The following is a 24,439-nucleotide window of genomic DNA, read 5'->3' as shown; positions in this document are numbered from 1 at the left end:
AGACAGTCTTATCACACCATAGTACTATCATACTGCTGATACCAATGTTGTCATTTATCAGACACTCTTTTCACACCATAGTACTATCATACTGCTGATACCAATGTTGTTATTTATCAGACACTCTTATCACACCATAGTGCCTTCAGACTTCTGATACCATTGCAGGATGAAAGGGGACCACAAAATGACCAACCCCTATAAAAATATTTTGTATTTTACAATAACAACAACATGTCTTTACAAATTACAGGTCTCAAAAGTATCCTGTTACAAAATACATGGGATTGTAGTTCAGGCCAGTGAAAAAATACTCAAAAGTCATTTAACCCTCCTGTTGTGTTCGTTTCATGTTAATTAATTCTGTGTTCCCAGTCCAAAATGACCGCCCCATTATAGCTGATTATAAATCCACAATAATACATATATTATCACCTAATGATGTGTTATATCTTTTTATCAACTTAAGTTCATGTGAACATTACACGTTTTGAACTTCTATTTGCTATTTATGGCACATTTATAGTTCAACCCAGTGTAATTCAAAAGACAAAATACTCAGAAGTCATTAAAATACGTATTTCAAATATATGTAACATAAATACTGACTGTCTCTGCCTACTACCCAACACTCTGTCATACTTCCTTATTAAAGAAACCACACCCCCTCTACATACAGAGTACACAGTCAAGTAGGAAGCCACTCCCTGTCCTCTGGTGTAGAGTTCCATGAAAGAAAGTCATCGTTGACACTGAACAGAAAGTAATCTTTGACACTGGCATTGCTTGACCTATTGGAGAGAGCACCAAAATGGCAGACAATAAGGCACTGTTCTGTTGCTCCATCTGTCTGGATCTACTGAAGGATCCGGTGACTACTGCCTGTGGACACAGTTACTGTATGGGCTGTATTAAAGGAAGCTGGGATCAGGATGTTCTGAAAGGTGTCTACAGATGTCCACAGTGCAGACAGACCTTTATCCCAAGGCCTGTTCTGAAGAGAAACATTGTGCTGGCTGAAGTGGTGGAGAAACTGAAGAAGACAGGAACCCAGGCTGCTCCCCCTCCTGCTCTGTGCTATGCTGGACCTGGAGATGTGGCATGTGATTTCTGCACTGGGACCAGGAAGCAGAAGGCCCTCATGTCCTGTCTGGTGTGTCTGGCCTCTTACTGTGAGACTCACCTCCAACCTCACTATGAATCTCATGCTTTGAAGAAGCACAAGCTGGTCAAAGCCATCGCACAACTACAGGAGAAGATCTGCTCTCATCATGACAAACTGCTAGAGGTTTACTGTCATTCCGATCAGCAGTGTATCTGTTATCAGTGTACAATGGAGGAACATAAAGGCCATGATACAGTGTCAGCTGCAGCAGAGAGGACTGAGAAACAGGTACGACCAGAACAACTTGTTGGTGACTGTCTGATAAACAAAGAATTAAAGAAACAGTAGGAACTAAGGCTGTTTGAATATAAGATAATTCAAATGAAATCGATCCAGGGCAGAGCAAATATGAACACAAACCTTGAGTAGATAGATATGTTAACCCAGATTCTCCAAATGTATCACCATTTTCTAAAGTCAAACACTATCATTCTGAACTTTGGACTCATGCCTTTAATGAGTCCAAAGTTCAGTCTCAACTCCTTGATACATGTAGGCCTACCATAAAAACTATAATCATTCACATAGCAACATTGAAAATATAATATTGGAAAGGGACTTCCTCAACATTTGAATCCCTATCCCTATGTCACATTACTATACTATTGATCTACTGGACTAATAAAGTTTGATAGCTCATTGAAGAGTGATTCTCCACAGAGGCAGCTGGGGATGAGTCAGCAGAAGGTCCAGCAGAGATTCCAGGAGAGAGAGAAGGAGCTGAAGGAGCTCCAACAGGCTGTGAAGTCTCTCAAGGTGAGTATTGTTGACCAGAGGGGAGACACCATTTCACTTCTCTCCTCCAGTCAGAGAGAGAGAGGAGAGGGGCCCCTCTTCAATCCCACTGACCCCCCTATGTATGGACTCCTTTCAGAGAATAGACTGCTTAATGTAACCAACAGGATATGAACCCAGGTTTACTGCAGGAGAAACCAACATCTAGACCATTACACCAAGAGGACGTTCCCTATTGGGCCGTGGGGTGACACTGATTTTGAAGTCGCATACTGGGCTACCTCATCACATAACCATGAGTAACTCATGTTCTCTGTACATTAACATGGAGCTCACTCTCTCTCTGGGAAACATATGTTTACGTTGACAAAGGAACGTTGACAAAGGAAGTTAAATAGATAATAAACAAAAGTGAAAGAAACAATCAGAAATGAACAGTAAACATTACACTCACAAAGTTTCAAAGGAATAGAGACTTTCACATGTTATATTTTCTAGTGCAAACAGAGTGAGTCGTGCACCAGACTGAGTTCTGGAGGTGAAATGGAAATGAATGAGGGAGAGTTAAGTAAGGTAGAACGTGTGGTGAAGAGCTCAGAACCAGGACCTGGCATCAATGGACATGATAAAGAAGAATCTGGTGCAGTAGGAGTTACATTTTTGGAGAAAGTGGATCCATATCTTTTGGCAGATCCATTTGTGGTTTCAGGGTGGTTGGGAAAGGAGTTGGGTGCAGTTGAATCAGTGAAGGTAACCTGTAGTGGACTTGTCATATTTGTTTGTGTTTCTTCTGACCAGAGGGAGTGGGTGCCCCGTGTCACGCAACTTGGGTCAAGATCTGTTTCTTCCTTTGTTCTTAGGAACAGGGCACCATTGAAATGATTGATTTCTGGGGTAGTGTTAAGTGTGGAGGTGGAGCAATTGAAGTTGAAGATTCCTGGTGTTTGCGATGCCTGCCGTTTGGTGTGACGCAGACCCGGTGGTGAGCGTGGTGAAACAGAGGAGTCACTGTCAGTCATTTTGAGTTTTGAGTCTTTACCTGACAAAGTCATGTTAGGATATATCAGTTATCCTGTTAGAGTCTTTGTGTTGAATCCACTGAGCTATTTCAGGTGCAACGTTTATGGTCATGTTGCAGCAGTTTGTAGGAGGGAGATTCCAAGATGTGGGAAGTGTGCAGGAGGTCATGGGATAGAGGATTGTTTAGTTTGGTGGATAAAGTTGTGTGTGTCAACTGTAGGGGTGTCCATGTTGCTGGGGATCAGAAGTGTCCGGTGAGAGAGAGGCAGGTTGAGGTGGATAGAGTCAGAGTAGTGCAGAAGGTGTCGTATGCTGAGGCAGTGAAGAAAGTAGAGGAGGATGGGTCAAGGGTGAGGGATCCTGAGAGGATCCCTGTGTGTAGTAGATCTGTACCAGCACAGAGGGATAGGCCAACGAGTGATATATGCTTCAGTAAGGTTGGCTTCTTAGCATTCATAGCAATGGTTATCAACTGTACCGCAGAAATGGAACGTAAATCACAGAAAATAGATGTTGTGGTGGCAGCTGCATAGAAGTATTTTGTCATACGAGATATGACTTCAGAAGAGTTCCAGGGTGTGTTGAGTGGTGGTGTCCCGTCCTCCCAGGTCGTTGGCATGGTGCAGGAGCAGATAGGGTCAAAGTAGTGGAATGGAGTAGTGGGTTTTTAATGACTGTAGGGTTAGTTGGAAGGGTTTTATTTTTTGTATCACAAAGTAAAATAGATTTATATTACTGTCCAGTTGGGGGCGGTAATGCAACATATTGGATGCCAACCGCCATTAAACTCCAAAGAAGAAGAAACGTTATATTATGTCTATGTACAGTGTTGTAACGATGTCTCTCTCTCATTCCATCACTTTCGCAGTAGTTGGTTGTGTGGGTCTCTGGTTATGAATGGGGTGCTGACAGACAATCGTTGATGGATATTTATAAAGCTCTGATCAGGACAACAATTGATTACGGGTGTATAGTTTATGGAACAGCAGCAAAGACTTGTCTTCAGAAGCTGGACAGAATCCAGTATATAGCTTTAAGGATATGTATTGGTGCATTTAAATCAACATCTGTATGTGTCTTACTAGTGGAGGCAGGTGAGATGCCTTTGGATATACGGCGTAATAAATTGTCATTGTCTTATTGGGTTGAAAGGCTGTGAGGTTGAGCATCCCACTGCTACTGTTCTAGATGACTGTTGGGAATATACTAGTAGACAAGGCAGTGGTTTTGGTTGGACAGTTGGAAAGCTTGCTGATGAGAGTGGTTTGAGGGAGTTGGAGGTTGGCCCTTCTGTGGTGATAGGGGATGTTCCTCCATGGTTACTCCCAGATCCTGTTGTTGATCTAAGCTTGGTAGAGAAAAGGAAAGATGGGTCAGAAGTCAGTGATAAAGGGAAACTGGTTGACAATTCCATTGGTAGAAGTTGCTATGATTTTTTAACTCTTTTCACAGATGGATCCAAGGACCCAGATAGTGGGCACAAAGGAGCAGGTGTTTACCTTCCTGAATGTGATGTGCAGATACAGTTGAAGTCGGAAGTTTACTTAGGTTGGAGTCATTAAAACTCGTTTTTCAACCACTCCACAAATTTCTTGTTAACAAACTATAGTTTTGGCAAGTCGGTTAGGACGTCTACTTTGTGCATGACACAAGTAATTTTTCCAACAATTGTTCATAGACAGATTATTGCACTTATAATTCACTGTATCACAATTCCAGTGGGTCAGAAGTTTACATACACTAAGTTGACTGTTTCTTTAAACAGCTTGGAAAATGCCAGAAAATTATGTCATGGCTTTAGAAGATTCTGATAGGCTAATTGACATCATTTGGGTCAATTGGAGGTGTACCTGTGGATGTATTTCAAGGCCTACCTTCAAACTCAGTGCCTCTTTGTGTCACGTTCGCCATAAGGATGGGACCAAGGCGCAGCGGGAATGTGTAAACTCATCATCTTGTTTATTGTGAAGAAAACGGGAACACAGGAAAACAAAATAACAAACAATGACAAAGACGCTAACAGTCCTGTAAGGTACAACACTATACCAGGAACAACTACCCACAAAAAAAAATGAAAAAACACCCCTATTAAATAGGACCTTCAATTAGAGGCAACGAGGAACAGCTGCCTCCAATTGAAGGTCAACCCAATAAACTAAACATAGAAATAGAAAACCTAGAACGAACATAGAAATATACTAACATAGAACATTAACCAAAAAACCCCGAAAGACATTAAACAAACACCCCCTGCCACGTCCTGACCAAACTACAATAACAAATAACCCCTTTACTGGTCAGGACATGACACTTTGCTTGACATCATGGGAAAATCAAAAGAAATCAGCCAAGATCTCAGAAATAAATTTGTAGACATTCCACAAGTCTGGTTCATCCTTGGGAGCAATTTCCAAATGCCTGAAGGTACCATGTTCATCTGTAACAACAATAGTACGCAAGTATTAACACCATGGGACCACGCAGCTGTCATACCACTCAGAAGGAGACGCGTTCTGTTTCCTAGAGATGAATGTACTTTGGTGCGAAAAAAGCAAATCAATGCCAGAACAACAGCAGAGGACCATGTGAAGATGCTGGAGGCAACAGGTGCAAAAGTATCTATATCCACAGTGAAACAAGTCCTATATCGACATAACCTGAAAGGCCGCTCAGTAAGGAAGAAGCCACTGCTCCAAACCGCCATAAAAAAGCCAGACAACGGTTTGCAACTGCACATGGGAACAAAGATCGTACTTTTTGGAGAAATGTCCTCTGGTCTGATGAAACAAAAATAGAACTGTTTGGCCATAATGACCATCATTATGTTCGGAGAAAAAAGGGGGAGGCTTGCAAGCCGAAGAACACCATCCCAACCGTGAAGCACAGGGGTGGAAGCATCATGTTGTGGGGGGGCTTTGCTGCAGGAGGGACTGGTGCACGTCACGAAATAGATGGCATCATGAGGGAGGAAAATTATGTGGATATATTGAAGCAACATCTCAAGACATCAGTCAGGAAGTTAAAGCTTGGTCGCAAATGGGTCTTCTAAATGGACAATGACCCCAAGCATAGTTCCAAAGTTGTGGCAAAATGGCTTAAGGACAAGAAAGTCAGGGTATTGGAGTGGCCATCACAAAGCCCTGACCTCAATCCTATAGAAAATGTGTGGGCAGAACTTAAAAAGTGTGTGCGAGCAAGGAGGCCTACAAACCTGACTCAGTTACACCAGCTCTGTCAGGAGGAATTGGCCAAAATTCACCCAACTTATTGTGGGAAGCTTGTGGAAGGCTCTAACCACTAGGCTACCTGCCACCCTTTCACAGAGGCCGTTTACATGTGAGTCATTTATCAGACACTCTTATCCAGAGCCACAAGGGTTAAGTGCCTAAATCTCCCTAAAAAATGCAATTGACAGATTCTTCACCTAGTTTGCTCGGGGATTCGAACCAGCCACCTTTCAGTTACTGCCTAACACTCTTAACCACTAGATTACAAACCACTAAATGTTAAACACAAGTCAAATGGTGGTAGATAAATGGTAAGCTGGTTAAATAAAACACTGCCATTGTTTTGGGGAAATGGGGACATGTCTGTCTATTTCTCCAATTATCTCTAATAGATGTATTTATTTTAATGGTTTGAAGTTCTACAACATTTTAATCAGGATAACCTATTATTTCTAATGATGTAAGTTTGGGCAGCGGACAATGCTGTTACCAATTGCTGGTAATTTAAAAACAAATGTACTCCTGAAACTCTGAGGTCGTCCCACTGTTTTCTAAAGGGGAAAAACAGGTATGTCTGTTTATTTCACTAAATATCTCACAATGTGTAAATTTAGATTTATTCATGTCAAACACCATTTTAATCAGGATAATCTCCTCTTTCTAATGACATAAGGTTGGGCAGCGTCCTCTGCTGTCATTGATCGCTAGACCAGAGATAGTCAGAAGTTGCATGTTTTTCCTACTTCCTGGTGTCATGACGTTGGCCTGTGGGTAAGGTTTATGACCCCCCCATAAATACCTTCTCCCTTCCCCTCTCTCTCTGACCCTACTGAAGGACTGGAATAGCCTGTGTTAAATATAGAGAGTCTGGGAACATCAAACAAATGGGGAAAGGAACCATCTTTTGTTAATAAAACCAGTTGGAAATATGCTTGATAACGTAATGAGTATGTATGTCAGTTCATTGTTATCTGAGACATTATGATTGATGGCAGGACAACATAAACTGTACCGGAGAAAGTATACACCCTCTAGTTATCAGAGTCACATGGAATTGTTATGCAATTGAAATGTTTGATATTGAAATTGTTTGTTAGGAGATTAAATGTAATTTTAGCTTCCAAATGAGAGAATTGGGTTTTCATAGGGAAAGTGCCCTGCCGATCAGTGGCCAACCCTGTGAAGAGACATGGGGTTATAAACGATGAAACCCCTCCTTTCCCCTCTCCACTATATAAGTCTTTGACGAAAAGACATTCCGTGTTCCAGTACGAGAGGTCTGCAGCCTCGACGTTATAAGGACAGACATGTTAACTAAACCATATCAAGGACAGAACTAAGCCAACCTCGGCGTGAGCTATGGTATGAACTGGTATGAACTTTGAGCTTATTCACTACAGAAGTGATACTTCCTAGCCGTTGAGTTAGCCGCTGCTAACGTGGGCTAGGAAAGGACGGACGACGGATCCAGTCTAACAACCAGACGAAGATACCACCACCATTGACATTCTTCCACTACACAACAGGAAGATCTGTTGGCCAACCACGGCCAGCATCTACGACCAATCTACCGAAGCGCAGCTCAGAGTAAATATTTATTGCATTTTCCTTTTCCAAATGGGCGGTAATTTAGAATGCATAAGATAATGTATTTACGATAGCATAGCTGCTGTTTCTGTGTTCCTAAATCTTCCCGCTCTTTCATTCAAGCCCAACCCCCTTTTCCTTTGTGTAACCAGCCATGATACAGGCTCAGTCCACTAGGACGTGTTCTGTATGACATCATATGAATTCTGTGTATTTGTAATTCTGTGTGATTAGTTAGGTATTTAGTAAATAAATAATTAAACCCAATTTTGTATTGCTGATTCAACTTGTTAGCCAGGGTTCGTGAAGATAACCAAGAATTTATAACTTTCATGATGAGATTGAAAATAAGATAAGATTGACTGCTATCGATGTAAAATATTACTAAGTATTTTAAGAGTTTATTCAGAAGATAACAGCTCTATAAACGTTCTTCTGTGGTGCCCCGACTTTCTAGTTAATTACATTTACATGATTAGCTTAATCAGGTAATATTAATTACAGAGAAATAATTTTATAAATTAGCATGTCATATCACTTAATCCGGCATAGCCAAAGACACGACATAATGGAGCCCCCGTGCGAGGAATCTAAAATAGGATGAAGCTTTCATTTTGATTCAGCCTATATAAAATTGAAAAGCAGATTACATAATATACCAAGTTGATTATATACATTATGGGAATTGTAGATCGGAATTATTGGTGCGTGTGTTCTGGAGAATCGCCTCAGTGTTGTGCTCTGAGGTAGTCAGTGGGTAGCATACCCTATACAGTTCTGTATGAGGGCTGATAAAGCTATCTGATAAATAGCGCGTTTGGCCAAACGCTGGGCTATTTCTGCCTCGCGCGTTTCAGACGCGTGTTGGCTAGGTCATTATTAATTTCTCGAGCGAGGACAAAGACCCAGCCGATTGAAATTTAGGAGAGATTAGCTTGACCAGTTTATAAGTATCTCTCTGTCTGTCTCGCGTTTCGATGCGAGGAGACCACGGTGCATTTTGTTGTTTACCGCGAGTTCCGGTTAAAACATCGTCAAATATCGGCGAAAAGGTTTTGAACATAATACGTTATAAGTAAAACCTTTCCCTTGCCAAGGGAATCCTATGTGAGCATTTCTCAGGCATCAAGTAGCATTAGCTTGCTCGAGATGCTAAGCTAACAAAAGGGAAAACAGCCATTTTGTTTGTGCCACATTGTAATTCATCCGACTTGCGGAACGAAAGTCCTGCCCTGGGTACTTCCGTTGATTTCAATGTGTGCCAGCAGACTCCCCTATGAGAGTCACCAGTACTTTCCTTCAAATAATTAGTCAGGTGACACTCAAGTCGTTACTCATGATATCCAGACGGATATCGATGTCTTATTCAGTTGAACTAATAAGTGAAATTGCCAGATTTACATTCTCAAGTGGATCTTTTAAAAAAAAAATTATCCAAATTGATGAGTTTTCTAAATGAGACATTGTAATCTTTTTTCCACATTAACCTAGATGAATAAACCTCTCAGGTTAATTAAAGTTTAAATCCCAAATAGCCTATACAGGTTTGATTTATCATTAAAATTGATCAATCAGTAAAATTTGTTTTTTTCATTCAGTAATCCAGTACTGACAGAAGTCCCGCCCCAGCGGGAATCCCATGTGGCTTCGGCCCAAGGAAGAAGTGTACCATAGTGGGAAGTGTTCCCAACATTTAATCTACTGTTTACACTTATGATATCCAATCACTGGAGATGGCACGGATTATCATCTCATTCAATTTAATAAGTTAAATTGTTGAACATACCTTAATGTTCTTGCAATCAAATGAGACACTTTTAAACTTCCCAGATTAACCTGGATGAAGCAATCTCAGGTTAACTCAAGTTTAATACCCAGATAGCCTACCCAGGTAGGATTAATCATTGGCATTGATTAATTCATTCAATTTGCTTTTGCAAATTCATTCACATCCAACTCCACATTACTGGTACAGTACTGATGGTTCGTCAACATCTATAAATAGATTAAACTGGTCTTTGCAGCTTCCAATGAATTCCAACCCAAACATTGAATAAAATAGGAACATTTTTCCTCTAAATTTTTCTAATAATGTGCAAGCTACCAAAGGAGGTGGTCACCACTCCTCCACTAATTAGTGAACCTCCACCCATAAAAGGATTGATCTCTGACCTCAGCAGCGATACCAACCCTAATTATGCCATTAGTGAAAAATCAGCCGAAATTGCGAACGCTGTCCAAAATCAACCATCAAACACAGGCTTTGTGACGGTTCTCTCCACTTTAGCACTTATGTATCGCCATCAAAGGTTGGCATCGATCCAATACCACAGTGCACAGCTGAAGCACGTGCAAGACATGGCTAACATGAGGGCACAGGTGGAGAGAACTGAGCAACTATTGACAAAAGCAGGAAATGAAAACATTCTGCTAGTCGAGGAACTGCGTTTGAAATCGGAACAATTAAAAGTAATTGCAAATACTTATGACGATGAACAAGCACAAGCTCTTCAACAAAATCATAGGCTACAGGAACAACTCGATTTAGCTAAAACTAAATACGATGATGTCCACGCCAAACTAGATAAATCTGAAGAGTTATCTACAAACAGGAGCGCTCAACTGGACAACATGCATGCTGTTTTGTTGAATGTTACTCAAAATAACACCGTACTCCTCAAAGCGCTGCAGACCTAAGACGATCAGTTAATGAACACAGTGACAAAGTTGGATGATAAATCAGCAGAACTTATTGAAGTTGCTGACCAAATGAATGATGAGAGAACTCAGGTGATGAGGATGGAAATATTGATTTCTAAGCAAGCAGAGGAAATCTCATCACTGAATCTCTCGCTCCGTACTCGAGACCTCTATCTGCAAACCATGACAGATAAGTTGGAGACCGAAAGGAGCAGGTGTGACACTCACGTGTCCAAAATTGGTACTCTAAGCGCTCAAGTGGACTCTGCAATGCAGCAGAAGACCACCCTTAGGTACCATCTGGAGGAAATCCAGAATGGTCACGCTCTACAGCATGACTACCCATCCAAGCAACCGGAGTCCGGTACTCAAAGGAGTGAAGACGATAGGTTTCAGACATTGCATCCATCATGTGTCCCTCAGTCTTCTCCTCTTGGCCATTCGGCACTGAGTAATATGGAGCCTCTTGGCCAACAAAGCCAAAGCTTGGCTTCTCCTCTTGGCCTTTCGGCCCCAATTTCTCCACAGGATGAAGCCAACCCTCTCCGCCCGCTTGGCGCGGAATACCTTGACAAACTCGTCAAGAATTTCCCCACCTTTGACCCCGTTCCAGATCAGCCAAACGATACTGAGACGTTCCTAGCTGACATAGAGGACGCGTTGGATGGCTACCCGAACGCCACGGGTTCTGACAGGGTTTACCTGTTGAAGCGAACGTCGAATAGACACGTGACGAGGTTCATTCGCCTACAACAGCAACACGTGCTAAATGACTACGCTAAACTTGCCACAGCTTTGAAATTAGAATTCAGTGGTTCTGCGACTCACAAACACGATAGCTCACTGGCTAACACGGTCAAACAAGCTCGAAACGAACACCCACAAGCTTTCTATCATAGGCTTCGTTCAGCTTACTTTGGCCTACTCACAGAAACAGGAATGGAAGAGCTGTTACCATTCAAACAAATGTTTCTGTCGAACATGTATCCCACCTTCATTACCTACTTGGGCCCTGCAGCCCACGTTGGCTTGCCTATCTTACAACTCAGAGAGCTTGCAAGCACAGCTTTTGAGGCATCAAAAGCTCGCAATGCTAAGAGCCCTGACCACTCGGTTTTGAAGTTAGACCAGGAGCACTCACTCCAGTTAGAGGGTGCATTATCAGGTATTGGAGCGTCGAGAGCTGACGCACAACAACAGTTTCTACCACGAAACCATGATTCCAATAACCGCCGCGGTCGAAATAACTGTAAAGTACGTCGCCTTCAAAACGACTACCGCTACAATCGACCTGTTCGCTATGTTCCTGTACCCAACCTACACAAAGTGTCAGAACACAAGGGTAACAAAGGGTTGAAGGACGATCAAAACGTAGACCAATGTTCTCCAGAAGTCCCACTACGGGAAGAACTAAAGCGAGAACAATTTGAGAAAAGGGTAAAAGATAAGTCACAAGGACTAGACGGGGAATTACCGGACACCAGGTCCGCAGACATTAACACCCATAGCAAGGACGTTAAAGTTCAAATTTCTCCCGCTCTCATTCAAGACCCTATCCAGGGCCCGCTTGATCAAGAAACAAGCCCCCGGGCTCGGTCTATAGACTCCGATACAAAAGTTGCGAAGGTAAAGGTCAAACGCTTAGTTAAAGCCAAGCCCACTCAAAATCGGAAAAGTCAATCTGCTTCCATCTTGAACAGACATGGCACATCACGTCGTTGCGAACGACCACTCCACTTTGTGGGGAATATGTCCACTAACCACGAATCTAAACGGCCATACCTGGAAACAGTCCTGGAGGACTGCTTTGCTTGTCATGCGCTAATTGATTCGGGTGCGACAATATCACTCATCTCTCAAACATTGTTTGATGATCTCAAAAGGGCTTTGAAGCCAACTAAACGTTGGTTAAAAGTGGAACGATGCGACACTACACTTCGAGGGGTCACTCAGACTACCTCGCCTCTCACATTGAGAGTCATGCTGAAACTACACTTCCAGGACGTATCGCTCGTTCATCCTGTGTATGTTACCAGCCTCGAAACTGTAACCCTGCTACTTGGAGCAGACTTGATGGATCGGTTACTCCCATTGATGGATTGGAAAACCAACCAGGTATGGTCACAGGCCACAGTGCCTTCTCCACTGACCACACTGTCTTCCCCTAACGCTAGCTGCAACGCAGTCCTTCACGAGGGGTATCTGTCAAAAGCACCCCTTGGGAAAAAGACGTGTAGAAACCTCTTGGTGCAGAATCCGATCCAAGGAGATATTACGATATCTCGACACATTCCATCAGCCAATCTGATTGACCATTCTTTTCATGATTTCGAGCCAGCTGTCTCTGTGAATGAGCAACTTCCCTCCTTCTTGCAGTCGTGCAATACGGTAGTTGAGATGAACTTCTCTGGCCCTTCGGACACTTTGATGTGCAGAGTACACTCTGCTTCCGATGATACACCTTCTGCTTTGTTGGGGACTGTCACCCCTTACAATGACACTAATGGCGTCAGTCTAGCAACTGACCCGATGACTCCCATTGGTGAAACACTTTGCGATATCACAGACCGATATCCTCGTCTCAGTCTGCAGGTACTGAAGAGGTTGCCACACGCGGACGCGGTGGTGACTGACAGACCTCGACAGCCACTGAGGGTGTTGAAGCACAAACACCAGGAGATTTGGTTGAAAGGTTACAGCCATTCTCATAATAACGCGGCCACTGACAACTCGTACATAGGGTCCGACCTTCTCGTTTGCGCCTCGGACACCAACACCACCCGCTGGTGGGGGGGTCCCGAGACACAAAGGGGGGGAATAGTAGCCCAGACCCATGATGAGCCTCATCGAGGCCGGTGGGGGGGTCGAGGCAACGGACAACACCGTACGAGGCCGCCAGAGCATAAATCAAATCTAGTTGTAAACTCCCCTATGAGAACAGTGAGGAGCAGACAGGCCCCTAGACGGGGATTATCTTAGAACACATCTAAGATAGTACTGAGGTGTACCACACTGGTCGTAAAGGAAGTCCAGTGGACTTGTCCACCTCCAAAACAAATGGCAACAATAATCATTCCTTGCCATGTGTAGGTTCAACTACAATACAACTAGTAATATGCTCCAATCATGTGTTCCGGTAGATAATATTTCAGAATAAATCGGTAGGACAACTGGACCCCTTGAATACCAGTACCAATACCACAGTCAGTCCAGCAACACTCAGTAAGAGGATTAGTAACCTCACAAGTTAAATTGCTATTGATAATAGCGACATAGGAGTCACTCAGAGTGCAACACGGGGAAGGGAATCTCCATTGCACTCCTCCAATGGTTAACACATGCCACTAATAAATAGAACCCTCCGTTCAGGAGAAAAGTTATTAGAAGTCATGAACCATGATCACACCACGTACGACTGGTCTAATACTTAGAGTACTTCCGTCGTGAGGTTAGCTCCTCCGTGGATAACATAGCTATGAAATAGACTTCATACCTACCGCCACTACAATAGTGGAAGACACCGTGACTTGTAGAAAACTACTACAGACTCCCTTGACACCAATTCTGACTGACCTCCAGGCATTGACCTGAAAATTACCTGACTACGTCAGACTCATTCTGAACAAGTTGTAATCTGCCAGGATACTTGGTTATCTTCCCTTGACATGCGCGATTGTGTAAGCATAAACGCACATGCACAACGGAACATCCAATTAGGATTTATGCTAGGATCACTTAAGGGTCCAAACAAAATACCAGCCTTAGTAAAGTTGAACATTTACTTCTAGGCCTTTGACTCTACAGCACTCACCAGTTTTCTAACCAGAAGTCCATAGGTCATCCTGTAGACTGCCCAAAACTAGTGCCTCACAGCTGTAGACTTATCATATAGTTGTCAACTTAGGATAGTACCCTAAGCGCCACCCCGCAAATTAGGAAAGTCCTAGATATGACATTAGACAATGCCATGATAGGGTCATTTTGCCAAGACCATGGACGTAGATAGAATACAGTCCAATTAGATGATTAAGGTGGCATAACTATTTTGTTTTGTTTATGCTTTCATTAATTTTGTTTCATTTTCTTTGGCACATAGAAAGTGATAGAGCCATAAACAACTCCCCCATACAACCATCAGTTAGTGCCACAACGCCGCTCATTTGGGAGGAAATGTAATTATATATTTCATGAGTGTGTGTGCATTGTTAACCTCTGCCTAAGTTACTGCCCAGATATTCCAGTCTGGACGACCAGACGACGGGTCCGGAACGGCGATCCCAATCCGGACATCCGCTGCCGAGTCATGGAACGGACATCTTCATTTGCAGAGACCCTACCCGGGTCGACCACCAGAGGGGGGACTGCAATAGCAACCACCAACTGGACATCCGCTGCACAGCCTTGGAGCGGACTTCTTCTTCATTTGCAGACACCCTACCCGGGTCGACCGCCAGATGGGGACCACAACGATGATCCACAACCAGGACAACCCACGTTCATTTTTATGTTGGTTTACAACATGCAGGTTAATCGCAAGATTGAACCCAACATGGGGGGACTGTCATGACGTTGGCCTGTGGGTAAGGTTTATGACCCCCCCATAAATACCTTCTCCCTTCCCCTCTCTCTCTGACCCTACAGAAGGACTGGAATAGCCTGTGTTAAATATAGAGAGTCTGGGAACATCAAACAAATGGGGAAAGGAACCATCTTTTGTTAATAAAACCAGTTGGAAATATGCTTGATAACGTAATGAGTATGTATGTCAGTTCATTGTTATCTGAGACATTATGATTGATGGCAGGACAACATAAACTGTACCGGAGAAAGTATACACCCTCTAGTTATCAGAGTCACATGGAATTGTTATGCAATTGAAATGTTTGATATTGAAATTGTTTGTTAGGAGATTAAATGTAATTTTAGCTTCCAAATGAGAGAATTGGGTTTTCATAGGGAAAGTGCCCTGCCGATCAGTGGCCAACCCTGTGAAGAGACATGGGGTTATAAACGATGAAACCCCTCCTTTCCCCTCTCCACTATATAAGTCTTTGACGAAAAGACATTCCGTGTTCCAGTACGAGAGGTCTGCAGCCTCGACGTTATAAGGACAGACATGTTAACTAAACCATATCAAGGACAGAACTAAGCCAACCTCGGCGTGAGCTATGGTATGAACTGGTATGAACTTTGAGCTTATTCACTACAGAAGTGATACTTCCTAGCCGTTGAGTTAGCCGCTGCTAACGTGGGCTAGGAAAGGACGGACGACGGATCCAGTCTAACAACCAGACGAAGATACCACCACCATTGACATTCTTCCACTACACAACAGGAAGATCTGTTGGCCAACCACGGCCAGCATCTACGACCAATCTACCGAAGCGCAGCTCAGAGTAAATATTTATTGCATTTTCCTTTTCCAAATGGGCGGTAATTTAGAATGCATAAGATAATGTATTTACGATAGCATAGCTGCTGTTTCTGTGTTCCTAAATCTTCCCGCTCTTTCATTCAAGCCCAACCCCCTTTTCCTTTGTGTAACCAGCCATGATACAGGCTCAGTCCACTAGGACGTGTTCTGTATGACATCATATGAATTCTGTGTATTTGTAATTCTGTGTGATTAGTTAGGTATTTAGTAAATAAATAATTAAACCCAATTTTGTATTGCTGATTCAACTTGTTAGCCAGGGTTCGTGAAGATAACCAAGAATTTATAACTTTCATGATGAGATTGAAAATAAGATAAGATTGACTGCTATCGATGTAAAATATTACTAAGTATTTTAAGAGTTTATTCAGAAGATAACAGCTCTATAAACGTTCTTCTGTGGTGCCCCGACTTTCTAGTTAATTACATTTACATGATTAGCTTAATCAGGTAATATTAATTACAGAGAAATAATTTTATAAATTAGCATGTCATATCACTTAATCCGGCATAGCCAAAGACACGACACTGGTAATGCAGACATAAACACACTTGGCACCATCGAGGTGCGGATGTTTACTTTCTACACCAGTTGTTATTATTATTATTATATATATTCTTTCCAGTTTTGTCCTAAAAACAGGTTTTAGTGGTAAAATAAAAAGGTAGACATTTTTTGGTGCCATTTAGGGAAAATGGAATTGGGTTTGTGGCAGGATCAGCAGCTCTTCATCATGCGGCCGGAGAGACTCAATGCAGCAGGGGTCTCTGATTTCTATGCTGCAGTACTGAGGGCCCGGCAGCTGCTGAGACCCACATGAGAAGGGGGTGTGGTGCCTGGGCCGTGGGTATGGGAGGAACCACTGATCACTGGGTTTGGTGGACCTGGAGAGCAGGGTGGCAGCGTTCTGACTCAAAGCAGCACAGAGGCTACTGTACCGTACGGAGGTGGGCTTAGCGGGAGGGAAGGGGCATCAGTGGCAGGGGGTTGTGGGGGCTGAGAGCATGGCAGGGTATAGGTGGAGGGTGCTCTATAAGCTCCCAGTGCTGGAAAAGTCAGGGGTCATCCAGTGGAGGGTATTACGTGGAGCCCTGGACACCAATAGCTGGTTGGCTCAGGTTGACCTGGGAGTTGGGGAGGGCTGTCCGTTTTCCGCAATGACAGACTGTTCATCATGTTTTTTCTGTGTTGCCAGGGTAATGCCATTACTGTTGACGCCTTAGGGTTGAGTTTGAGTTTCACAAAATGATCAACAGTGTGGAGATGTTTCAGGAGGTATGGGGGCTCAGGGGGGCTGTCTGTACGGCTGGAGAGGAGGGGTTGGATGTACGGTTGGAATGTGGTGCTGGATGGTGTATTGTACTGTATAATGTGATGGTGTGGAGGTTGTGGTGGCACGCAATGTGTTTTTAGGAGGGGGGGGGGGTTAGTGTAATGAGGATGACAAGTCAGTCTCTCTCCATCTCTCTCTCTCTCTGTCTCTCTCTCTCTCTGTCTCTCTCTCTCTGTCTCTCTTAACAGCGCTCTGCACAGGCAGCAGTGGAGGACAGTGAGAAGATCTTTACTGAGCTGATCCGCTCCATTGAGAGAAGGAGCTCTGAGGTGAAGGAGCTGATCAGAGCCCAAGTGAAGACTCAGGTTAGTCAAGCTGAAGGACTCCTGAAGCAACTGAAGCAGGAGATAGCTGAGCTGAGGAAGAGAAGCACTGAGCTGGAGCAGCTCTCACACACAGAGGATCACATCCATTTCCTACAGGTAAGTAAACTGTCTTGTTACATGTGATATGAAATTAACTTAATGTGAAACTATTCATCTCAATCATTATGTTGTCCTGTCCCTCTCTCCTGCTCTCTGTGTTTCTCTCCCCTTCTCTCTCTATCTCTCTCTCTGTCCCCCTCTCTCTCTCTGTCCCCCTCTCTCTTTCTGTCCCCCTGTCTCTCTCTGCCCCCTTCTGTCCCCCGTCCCTCTCTGTCTCTGTCCCTCTCTCTCTCTCTGTCCCTCACTCTCTCTGTCCCTCTCTCTCTCTGTCCCTTTCTCTCTCTCTCTCTCTGTCTCTCTGTCCTTTTCTCTCTCTCTCTCTCTGTCCCTTTCTCGCTCTCTCTTTCTCTCTTTATCTCTTTCTCTCTTTCTCTCTCGCTCTCTCTCTGTCCCTGTTCCTCTCTGTCTCTGTCCCTCTCTGTCTCTGTCCCTTTCTCTCTCTCTCCCTATGTCCATATCTCTCTCTCTCTCTCCCTATCCTCTGTCCCTTTCTCTCTCTCTGTCCCCCTCTCTCTCTCTCATCCCTCTCTGTCTCTGTCTCTCTCTGTCTCTGTCCCTCGCTGTCTCTGTCCCTTTCTCTCTCTGTCTCTGTCCCTTTTTCTCTCTCTCTCTCTCTGTCCCCCTCTCTGTCCCTCTGTCACCTTCTTTCTCTGTCTCTCTGTCCCCCTCTTTCTCTCTCTGTCTTTCTATGTCCCTCTGTTTATCTCTGTCCCCCTCTCTCTCTGTCCCCCTCTCTCTCTCTCTGTCCCCCTCTCTCTCTGTCCCCGTCTCTCTCTGCCCCCTTCTGTCCCCCGTCCCTCTCTGTCTCTGTCCCTCTCTCTCTCTCTGTCCCTCACTCTCTCTGTCCCTCTCTCTCTCTGTCCCTTTCTCTCTCTCTCTCTCTCTCTCTGTCCTTTTCTCTCTCTCTCTCTCTTCCCTCTCTCTCTCTCTCTCTCTCTCTCTGTCCCTTTCTCGCTCTCTCTTTCTCTCTTTATCTCTTTCTCTCTTTCTCTCTCGCTCTCTCTCTGTCCCTGTTCCTCTCTGTCTCTGTCCCTCTCTGTCTCTGTCCCTTTCTCTCTCTCTCCCTATGTCCATATCTCTCTCTCTCTCCCTATCCTCTGTCCCTTTCTCTCTCTCTGTCCCCCTCTCTCTCTCTCTCTCATCCCTCTCTGTCTCTGTCTCTCTCTGTCTCTGTCCCTCGCTGTCTCTGTTCCTGTCTGTCTCTGTCTCTGTCCCTTTCTCTCTCTGTCTCTGTCCCTTTTTCTCTCTCTCTCTCTGTCCCCCTCTCTGTCCCTCTGTCACCCTCTGTCTTTCTCTGTCTCTCTGTCCCCCTCTTTCTCTCTCTGTCTTTCTATGTCCCTCTGTTTCTCTCTGTCCCTCTGTCTCTCTCTGTCCCCCTCTCGCTCTCTGTCCCCCGCTCTCTCTCTGTCCCCCTCTCTCTCTCTGTCCCTCTCTCGCTCTCTCTCTGTCACTCTCTCTGTCCCCTCTCTCTATCTCTGTCCCTCTCTCGATCTCTCTCTGTCACTCTCTCTCTGTCCCCCTCTCTGTCTCTCTCTCTCTCCCCCTCTCTGTCTCTCTGTCTCTGTCCCCCTCTCTGTCTCCCTCTCTGTCCCCCTCTCTGTCTCTCTCTCTGTCTCTGTCCCCCTCTCTCTCTCCCTCTCTCTCCCCCTCGCTGTCTCTCTCTCTGTCTCTGTCCCCCTCCTTCTCGCTCTGTCTCTCTCTGTCCCTCTGTCCCTCTGTCTTTCTCTGTCCCTCTCTCTCTCTCTGTCCCTTTCTCTCTCTCTCTCTGTCCCTCTGTCTTTCTCTGTCCCTCTCTCTCTCTCTGTCCCTTTCTCTCTCTCTCTCTCTGTCCCTTTCTCTCTCTCTCTCTCTCTGTCCCTTTCTCTCTCTCTCTCTCTCTCTCCCTTTCTCTCTCTCTCTCTGTCCCCCTCTCTCTCTGTCTCTCTCTCTGTCTCTCTCCTTCTCCTTCTGTCTCTTCTTCTGTCCCCCTCTCTATCCCCCTCTCTGTCACCCTCTCTCTCTGTCCCCCTCTTGCTATGTCTCTGTCACTCTCTGTTCCCCTCTCTCTCTGTCTATGTCCCTCTCTGTCTCTGTCCCTCTCTCTCTGTCCCTTTCTCTCTGTCCCCCTCTCTGTCTCTCCCTCTGCCCCCTCTCTGTCCCCCCCTCTGTCTCTCCTTCTGTCCCCCTCTCTCTCTGTCCCCTCTCTCTCTCTGTCCCCCTCTGTCTCTCTCTCTCCCTCTGTCCCCCTCTGTCTCTCTCTGTCCCTCTCTGTCGCTGTCCCCCTCTCGCACACTGTCCTCCTCTCTCTCTCTCTGTCCCTCTCTCGCTCTCTCTCTGTCGCTCTCTCTCTGTCCCTCTCTCTCCCTCTCTCTCTCCCTCTCTCTCCCTCTTCCCCTCTCTCTCTCTGTCCCCCCCTCTCTCTCTGTCCCCCTCTGTCTCTGTCTCTGTCCCTCTCTCTCTGTCCCCCTCTCTCTCTGTGTCTCTCTCTCTCGCTCTCTCTGTATCTCTCTCTCTCGCTCTCTCTGTGTCTCTCTCTGTCTTTCTGTCTCTATCTCTATCTCTTTCTCGCTCTCTCTCTCTCTCTCTTTATCTCTCTCTCTCTCTCTTTCTCTCTGTGCCTCTCTCTCTGTCCCCCCTCTCTCTCCCTCTCTCTCTCTCTCTCTCTCTCTCCCTCTGTCTCTCTCTCTCTCCAGAGTTATCAGTCTCTCTCCAGTATCAGTGTGTCTTCAGACTTACCCAGCATCGTTGTCCGTCCTCTTCAGTACTTTGGAGATGTGAGTAAGACTGTGTCTGAACTGAGAGAGAAACTAGAAGACTTCCTTAAAGGAGAATGGACCAAGATCTCCACTATAGGTGTGTTGAAAATAATAACAACATCAACTTTAGACCATTGAAATTTCCCTACTAGTCATATACATGTGGAATATGGTATGATGATAACATTCCCTCTATCTGTCAATGTGTTTGTGTGTCTGTAGTGAATATATTGGATGTGGTACTGCCTCCAGAGCCCAAGACCAGAGAACAGTTGTTACAATGTGAGTCTCTTTATTGTGAAGTAACTAACAGTCTCTTTTTACTGACACTCCTAACAATCCCTCTAGAAATATATAGCAATAGTAGATCTAATCAAAGCCTGGGTATCTATCTGACTCCTCATATTTCTCTGATTTGGTCTCTGCTGTGCTCTAATCAAAGACAGTGTCGTGACGTTGTATTAGTTGTGACGACTGTTGCTCATCCAATGATTAAAGGTTTCTAATTGCGTGATTAAATGAATCAAGCAATTATTAACTTTTTAACCCGGGGCACCATGGGAAAATTAGTTTTATTGAGTTTCTATTTCCCAAATTAACTCAAAGAATATCAGAATATTGATTTTACAACAGTCGCTAATTAATCAGTTTCCTCTACAATCTCATTCTGAACGTCGCATAATCCGGGAATCTTAGTTGATTATTTATTTACTAGAAAGCTAAAATGATGATAAAAGATACACATATACAAAACACAGTCTAGGCTATTGATTAGAACTTAGTATAATGGGCCAACACACTATGGCACGTGTTACCCAAAATGGGCATTTGAAAGAGAGAGAAAAAGAGAAAGTACACGAGAGAAATATACATTTGGGTTCATTTGTCAGCTATGATTATTTTAACCCTAGCCTTGCCCCGAACTGCCGCTCTTATGGGTCAGAATATAATTATGTAATTACGTGTTGGAGGTCTCAGATGGGAAGCTCCGCGTGGCTTGTTTAGGCTTCTCAATGACGCACTTCTCCAGCACAACTCTCTGGTTGTCCTCACGATGTCAGTGTCCTTTTGGCTTAGTGGTCTGATTCCTCGCCCTGGCTCTGGAAGGGGTCTTCTGAGGACAGACAGGTCTGTAGCTCAGAGCTCACAGCGTAGGAATGAAACTGCGTAGATACCACGATTCGATGGAGAGTGGAGGCTAGGTGGTCCGGCTTGAACTCACCTGCTTAGACACAACTACTTAGCCGTAACATGGGTAGAAAAATATTTCTATGTCTTCAACCTTGTGTTGCGTTTTGGGTTCGTTGACTATTCAGACCTCGGCTGCAGCTTGGGTCACTTAGTCTGTTATGTTAATTCTTAACTCTAAAGGCGTAACCACCTTTAGGGCAATTCTCTGGGCATACCAAGTTAAGAGGCTGAAGGTCTAGATTTTACTCAAATCCAATTTTAGACAACTAACTTCACATTTCATCTTTACCAAGACATTCTCTTTGATTTGGACATTTTCCACACAAAGTACAATGTATAAACATCAAGCATATACTAAGAAAACTCTTAAAGTTACAATGTTTACGTAATAACGTCATCTATTAACCTTTAATAACAAAACAAAACAGACCACCATTGTGGCTGACGGAAACCATTGTTCCAAAGTCCCTTGAACCAACTCCCTGTGCTTATTATGGGGAGCGACGAATGAAGAAGGCATCGAGCTATGCGGAAATGCGCACTGTATTGCGAAGAAGCATTCAAAGGCCGGTGCGATCGATGGAAGCTCCTCAGCGTGGCCAGGCTATATTAAGCACTCAGCCAGGAAGGGTTGTGCAGGCTGTACGCTCCAGACCTCCAATACGTCTTCAGGGTCCGGTTTACCCTGTTCCTGCTCCTCGCACTAGCCCTGTGGTGCGTGTCCCTAGTCTGGCGCCTCCAAAGCCAGCCCCACGCACCAGGCTTGTAGTGCATCAGCCCAGTCCAGTACGTCCTGTTCCTGCTCCTCGCACTAGCCTTGAGGTGCGTGTCCCTAGTATGGCGCCTCCAAAGCCAGCCCCACGCACTAGGCCTTTAGTACGCCTGTCCAGTCCGGAGCTGCCAGAGTCGCCCTCCAGTCCGGCGCAGCCAGAGTCGTCCTCCAGTCCGGCGCAGCCAGAGTCGCCCGCCAGTCCGGCGCAGCCAGAGTCGCCCGCCAGTCCGGCGCAGCCAGAGTCGCCCGCCAGTCAGGCGCAGCCAGAGTTGCCCGCCAGTCCGGCGCAGCCAGAGTCGACTGCCAGTCCGGCGCAGCCAGAGTCACCCGCCGCGAGGGTCCCCAGTCCGGGGTCGGCGGCGAGGGACCTCGCTCTAGCGGCGCCACCAAAGTGGGGTGAGCCAGTCTGCGTCCCGCTCCTGAGCCACCTCCGTAGGGGGGAGGATTGGGAAGGGGGGGGTGTTGCACAAGAACCGTCGGTGACGGTGGCCACCCTCCCTTCCCTCCCTTTGGTTTGGGATTATTTTTTTGGGGGGGGTTCTTTTTGTGTTTTTTTGTTTGAGGTGCATCCGGGGTCTGCACCTTTGGGGGGTTACTGTCACGTTGTTTGTTATTGTAGTTTGGTCAGGGCGTGGCAGGGGGTGTTTATTTACTGTGTTTCGTTTTTTTTTGGCAATGTTCTATGTTAGTATATTTCTATGTCTGTGTCTATTTTGTCTATTTCTATGTACAGGGTTTTTGGTTGGCCTTCAATTAGAAGCAGCTGTTCTTCGTTGCTTCTAATTGGAGGTCATATTTAAGTAGGGGGTTTTGTCACTGTGTTTGTGGGTAGTTGTTCCATGAATAGCGTGTTGCCTTACAGGACTGCCTTCGTCATTGTTTGTTATTTTCTTTAGTGTTCACATTTCCTTCGAAATAAAAGAAGATGAGTATACACATTCCCGCTGCATTTTGGTCCCATCAATATGACAAACGCGACAGGCTGGTTCTCCATAGTGAGAGGACAAAGGAATTTTGTCTGTAGCCTAAGATTTACCATGGGCGTGAGGGGTAATAAAAACCCCACATCTTCATACCCCTAGATCTCTCCTCCTCTGTTGGGGCTGAGAGATAATCTGTAGGGTTGTGGTCTCCTGTAACCTGACCTGATCAGGACAGTCATGACAACAGGGTAGATACAGTATCTGACTTAACTTACTGTTCTAACTCCCCTCATTGGTCTCTGCTCTGCTCTTCTCCCAGATTCCTGTCAGCTCACACTGGACCCAAACACAGCACACACACGCCTCTCTCTGTCTGAAGGGAACAGAAAGGTGACCTATACACTCCAAGACCAACCATATCCTGACCATCCAGACAGATTCACCAACTACTACCAGGTTCTGTGTAGAGAGGGTCTGTCTGGATGCTGTTACTGGGAAGTGGAGTGGAGTGGTTATGTTGATACAGCAGTCTCATATAAAGACATCAGGATAACAGAGAGAGGTAATGCGTTTGGATTAATTAACAAGTCCTGGAGTTTACAGTGGTGTAGTGGTAGTTATTATTTCAGACATAATAATGTTGTGACTAAAGTATCAGGCCCTCAGTCCTCCAGAGTAGGAGTGTACCTGGATCACAAGGCAGGTACTCTGTCCTTCTACAGTGTCTCTGACACAATGACCCTCCTCCACAGAGTCCAGACCACATTCACTCAGCCTCTCTATCCTGGGTTTTGTCTCTCTGGTACAGCTGAGCTGGTTAAGCTGTAGTAGGGTCCACATAGATACTAGTCATGCTGGTGTAGTCTATAGCTGAGCTGGTTAAGCTGTAGTAGGGTCCACATAGATACTAGTCATGCTGGTGTAGTCTATAGCTGAGCTGGTTAAACTGTAGTAGGGTCCACATAGATACTAGTCATGCTGGTGTAGTCTATAGCTGAGCTGGTTAAACTGTAGTAGGGTCCACATAGATACTAGTCATGCTGGTGTAGTCTATAGCTGAGCTGGTTAAACTGTAGTAGGGTCCACATAGATACTAGTCATGATGGTGCAGTCTATAGCTGAGCTGGTTAAACTGCAGTAGGGTCCACATAGATACTAGTCATGCTGGTGTAGTCTATATCTGAACTGGTT

General features: G+C 44.9%; 1 protein-coding gene across 1 annotated transcript; it reads left to right on the top strand.

The window, feature by feature from the left end:
• The first annotated feature begins 543 nt into the window (after nt 1-543).
• LOC115192787 (tripartite motif-containing protein 16-like) lies at nt 544-24,185 on the top strand. The gene is made up of 6 exons (XM_029751642.1): nt 544-1,393; nt 1,826-1,921; nt 17,391-17,624; nt 20,300-20,459; nt 20,585-20,644; nt 23,568-24,185. The coding sequence occupies exons 1-6, from the start codon at nt 812-814 to the stop codon at nt 24,074-24,076; spliced, it is 1,641 nt and encodes a 546-aa protein (XP_029607502.1). The 5' UTR covers nt 544-811; the 3' UTR covers nt 24,077-24,185.
• The last annotated feature ends 254 nt before the right edge of the window (nt 24,186-24,439 follow it).

Source organism: Salmo trutta, chromosome 4, assembly GCF_901001165.1.
Source record: "Salmo trutta chromosome 4, fSalTru1.1, whole genome shotgun sequence".
NCBI lineage: Eukaryota > Metazoa > Chordata > Actinopteri > Salmoniformes > Salmonidae > Salmo > Salmo trutta.
The sequence above is the reverse complement of the archived record's forward strand: the minus strand, read 5'-3'. Positions and strand labels throughout refer to the sequence as shown.

What these genes read in the sequence shown, in the direction of transcription:
- LOC115192787 (XM_029751642.1), top strand. Translation starts at nt 812, where the DNA reads ATGGCAGACAATAAGGCACTGTTCTGTTGCTCCATCTGTCTGGATCTA. An exon ending in ATCACATCCATTTCCTACAG is followed by an intron (nt 17,625 to 20,299) that starts GTAAGTAAACTG and finishes CTCTCTCTCCAG; the next exon opens with AGTTATCAGTCTCTCTCCAG. An exon ending in CAGAGAACAGTTGTTACAAT is followed by an intron (nt 20,645 to 23,567) that starts GTGAGTCTCTTT and finishes CTCTTCTCCCAG; the next exon opens with ATTCCTGTCAGCTCACACTG.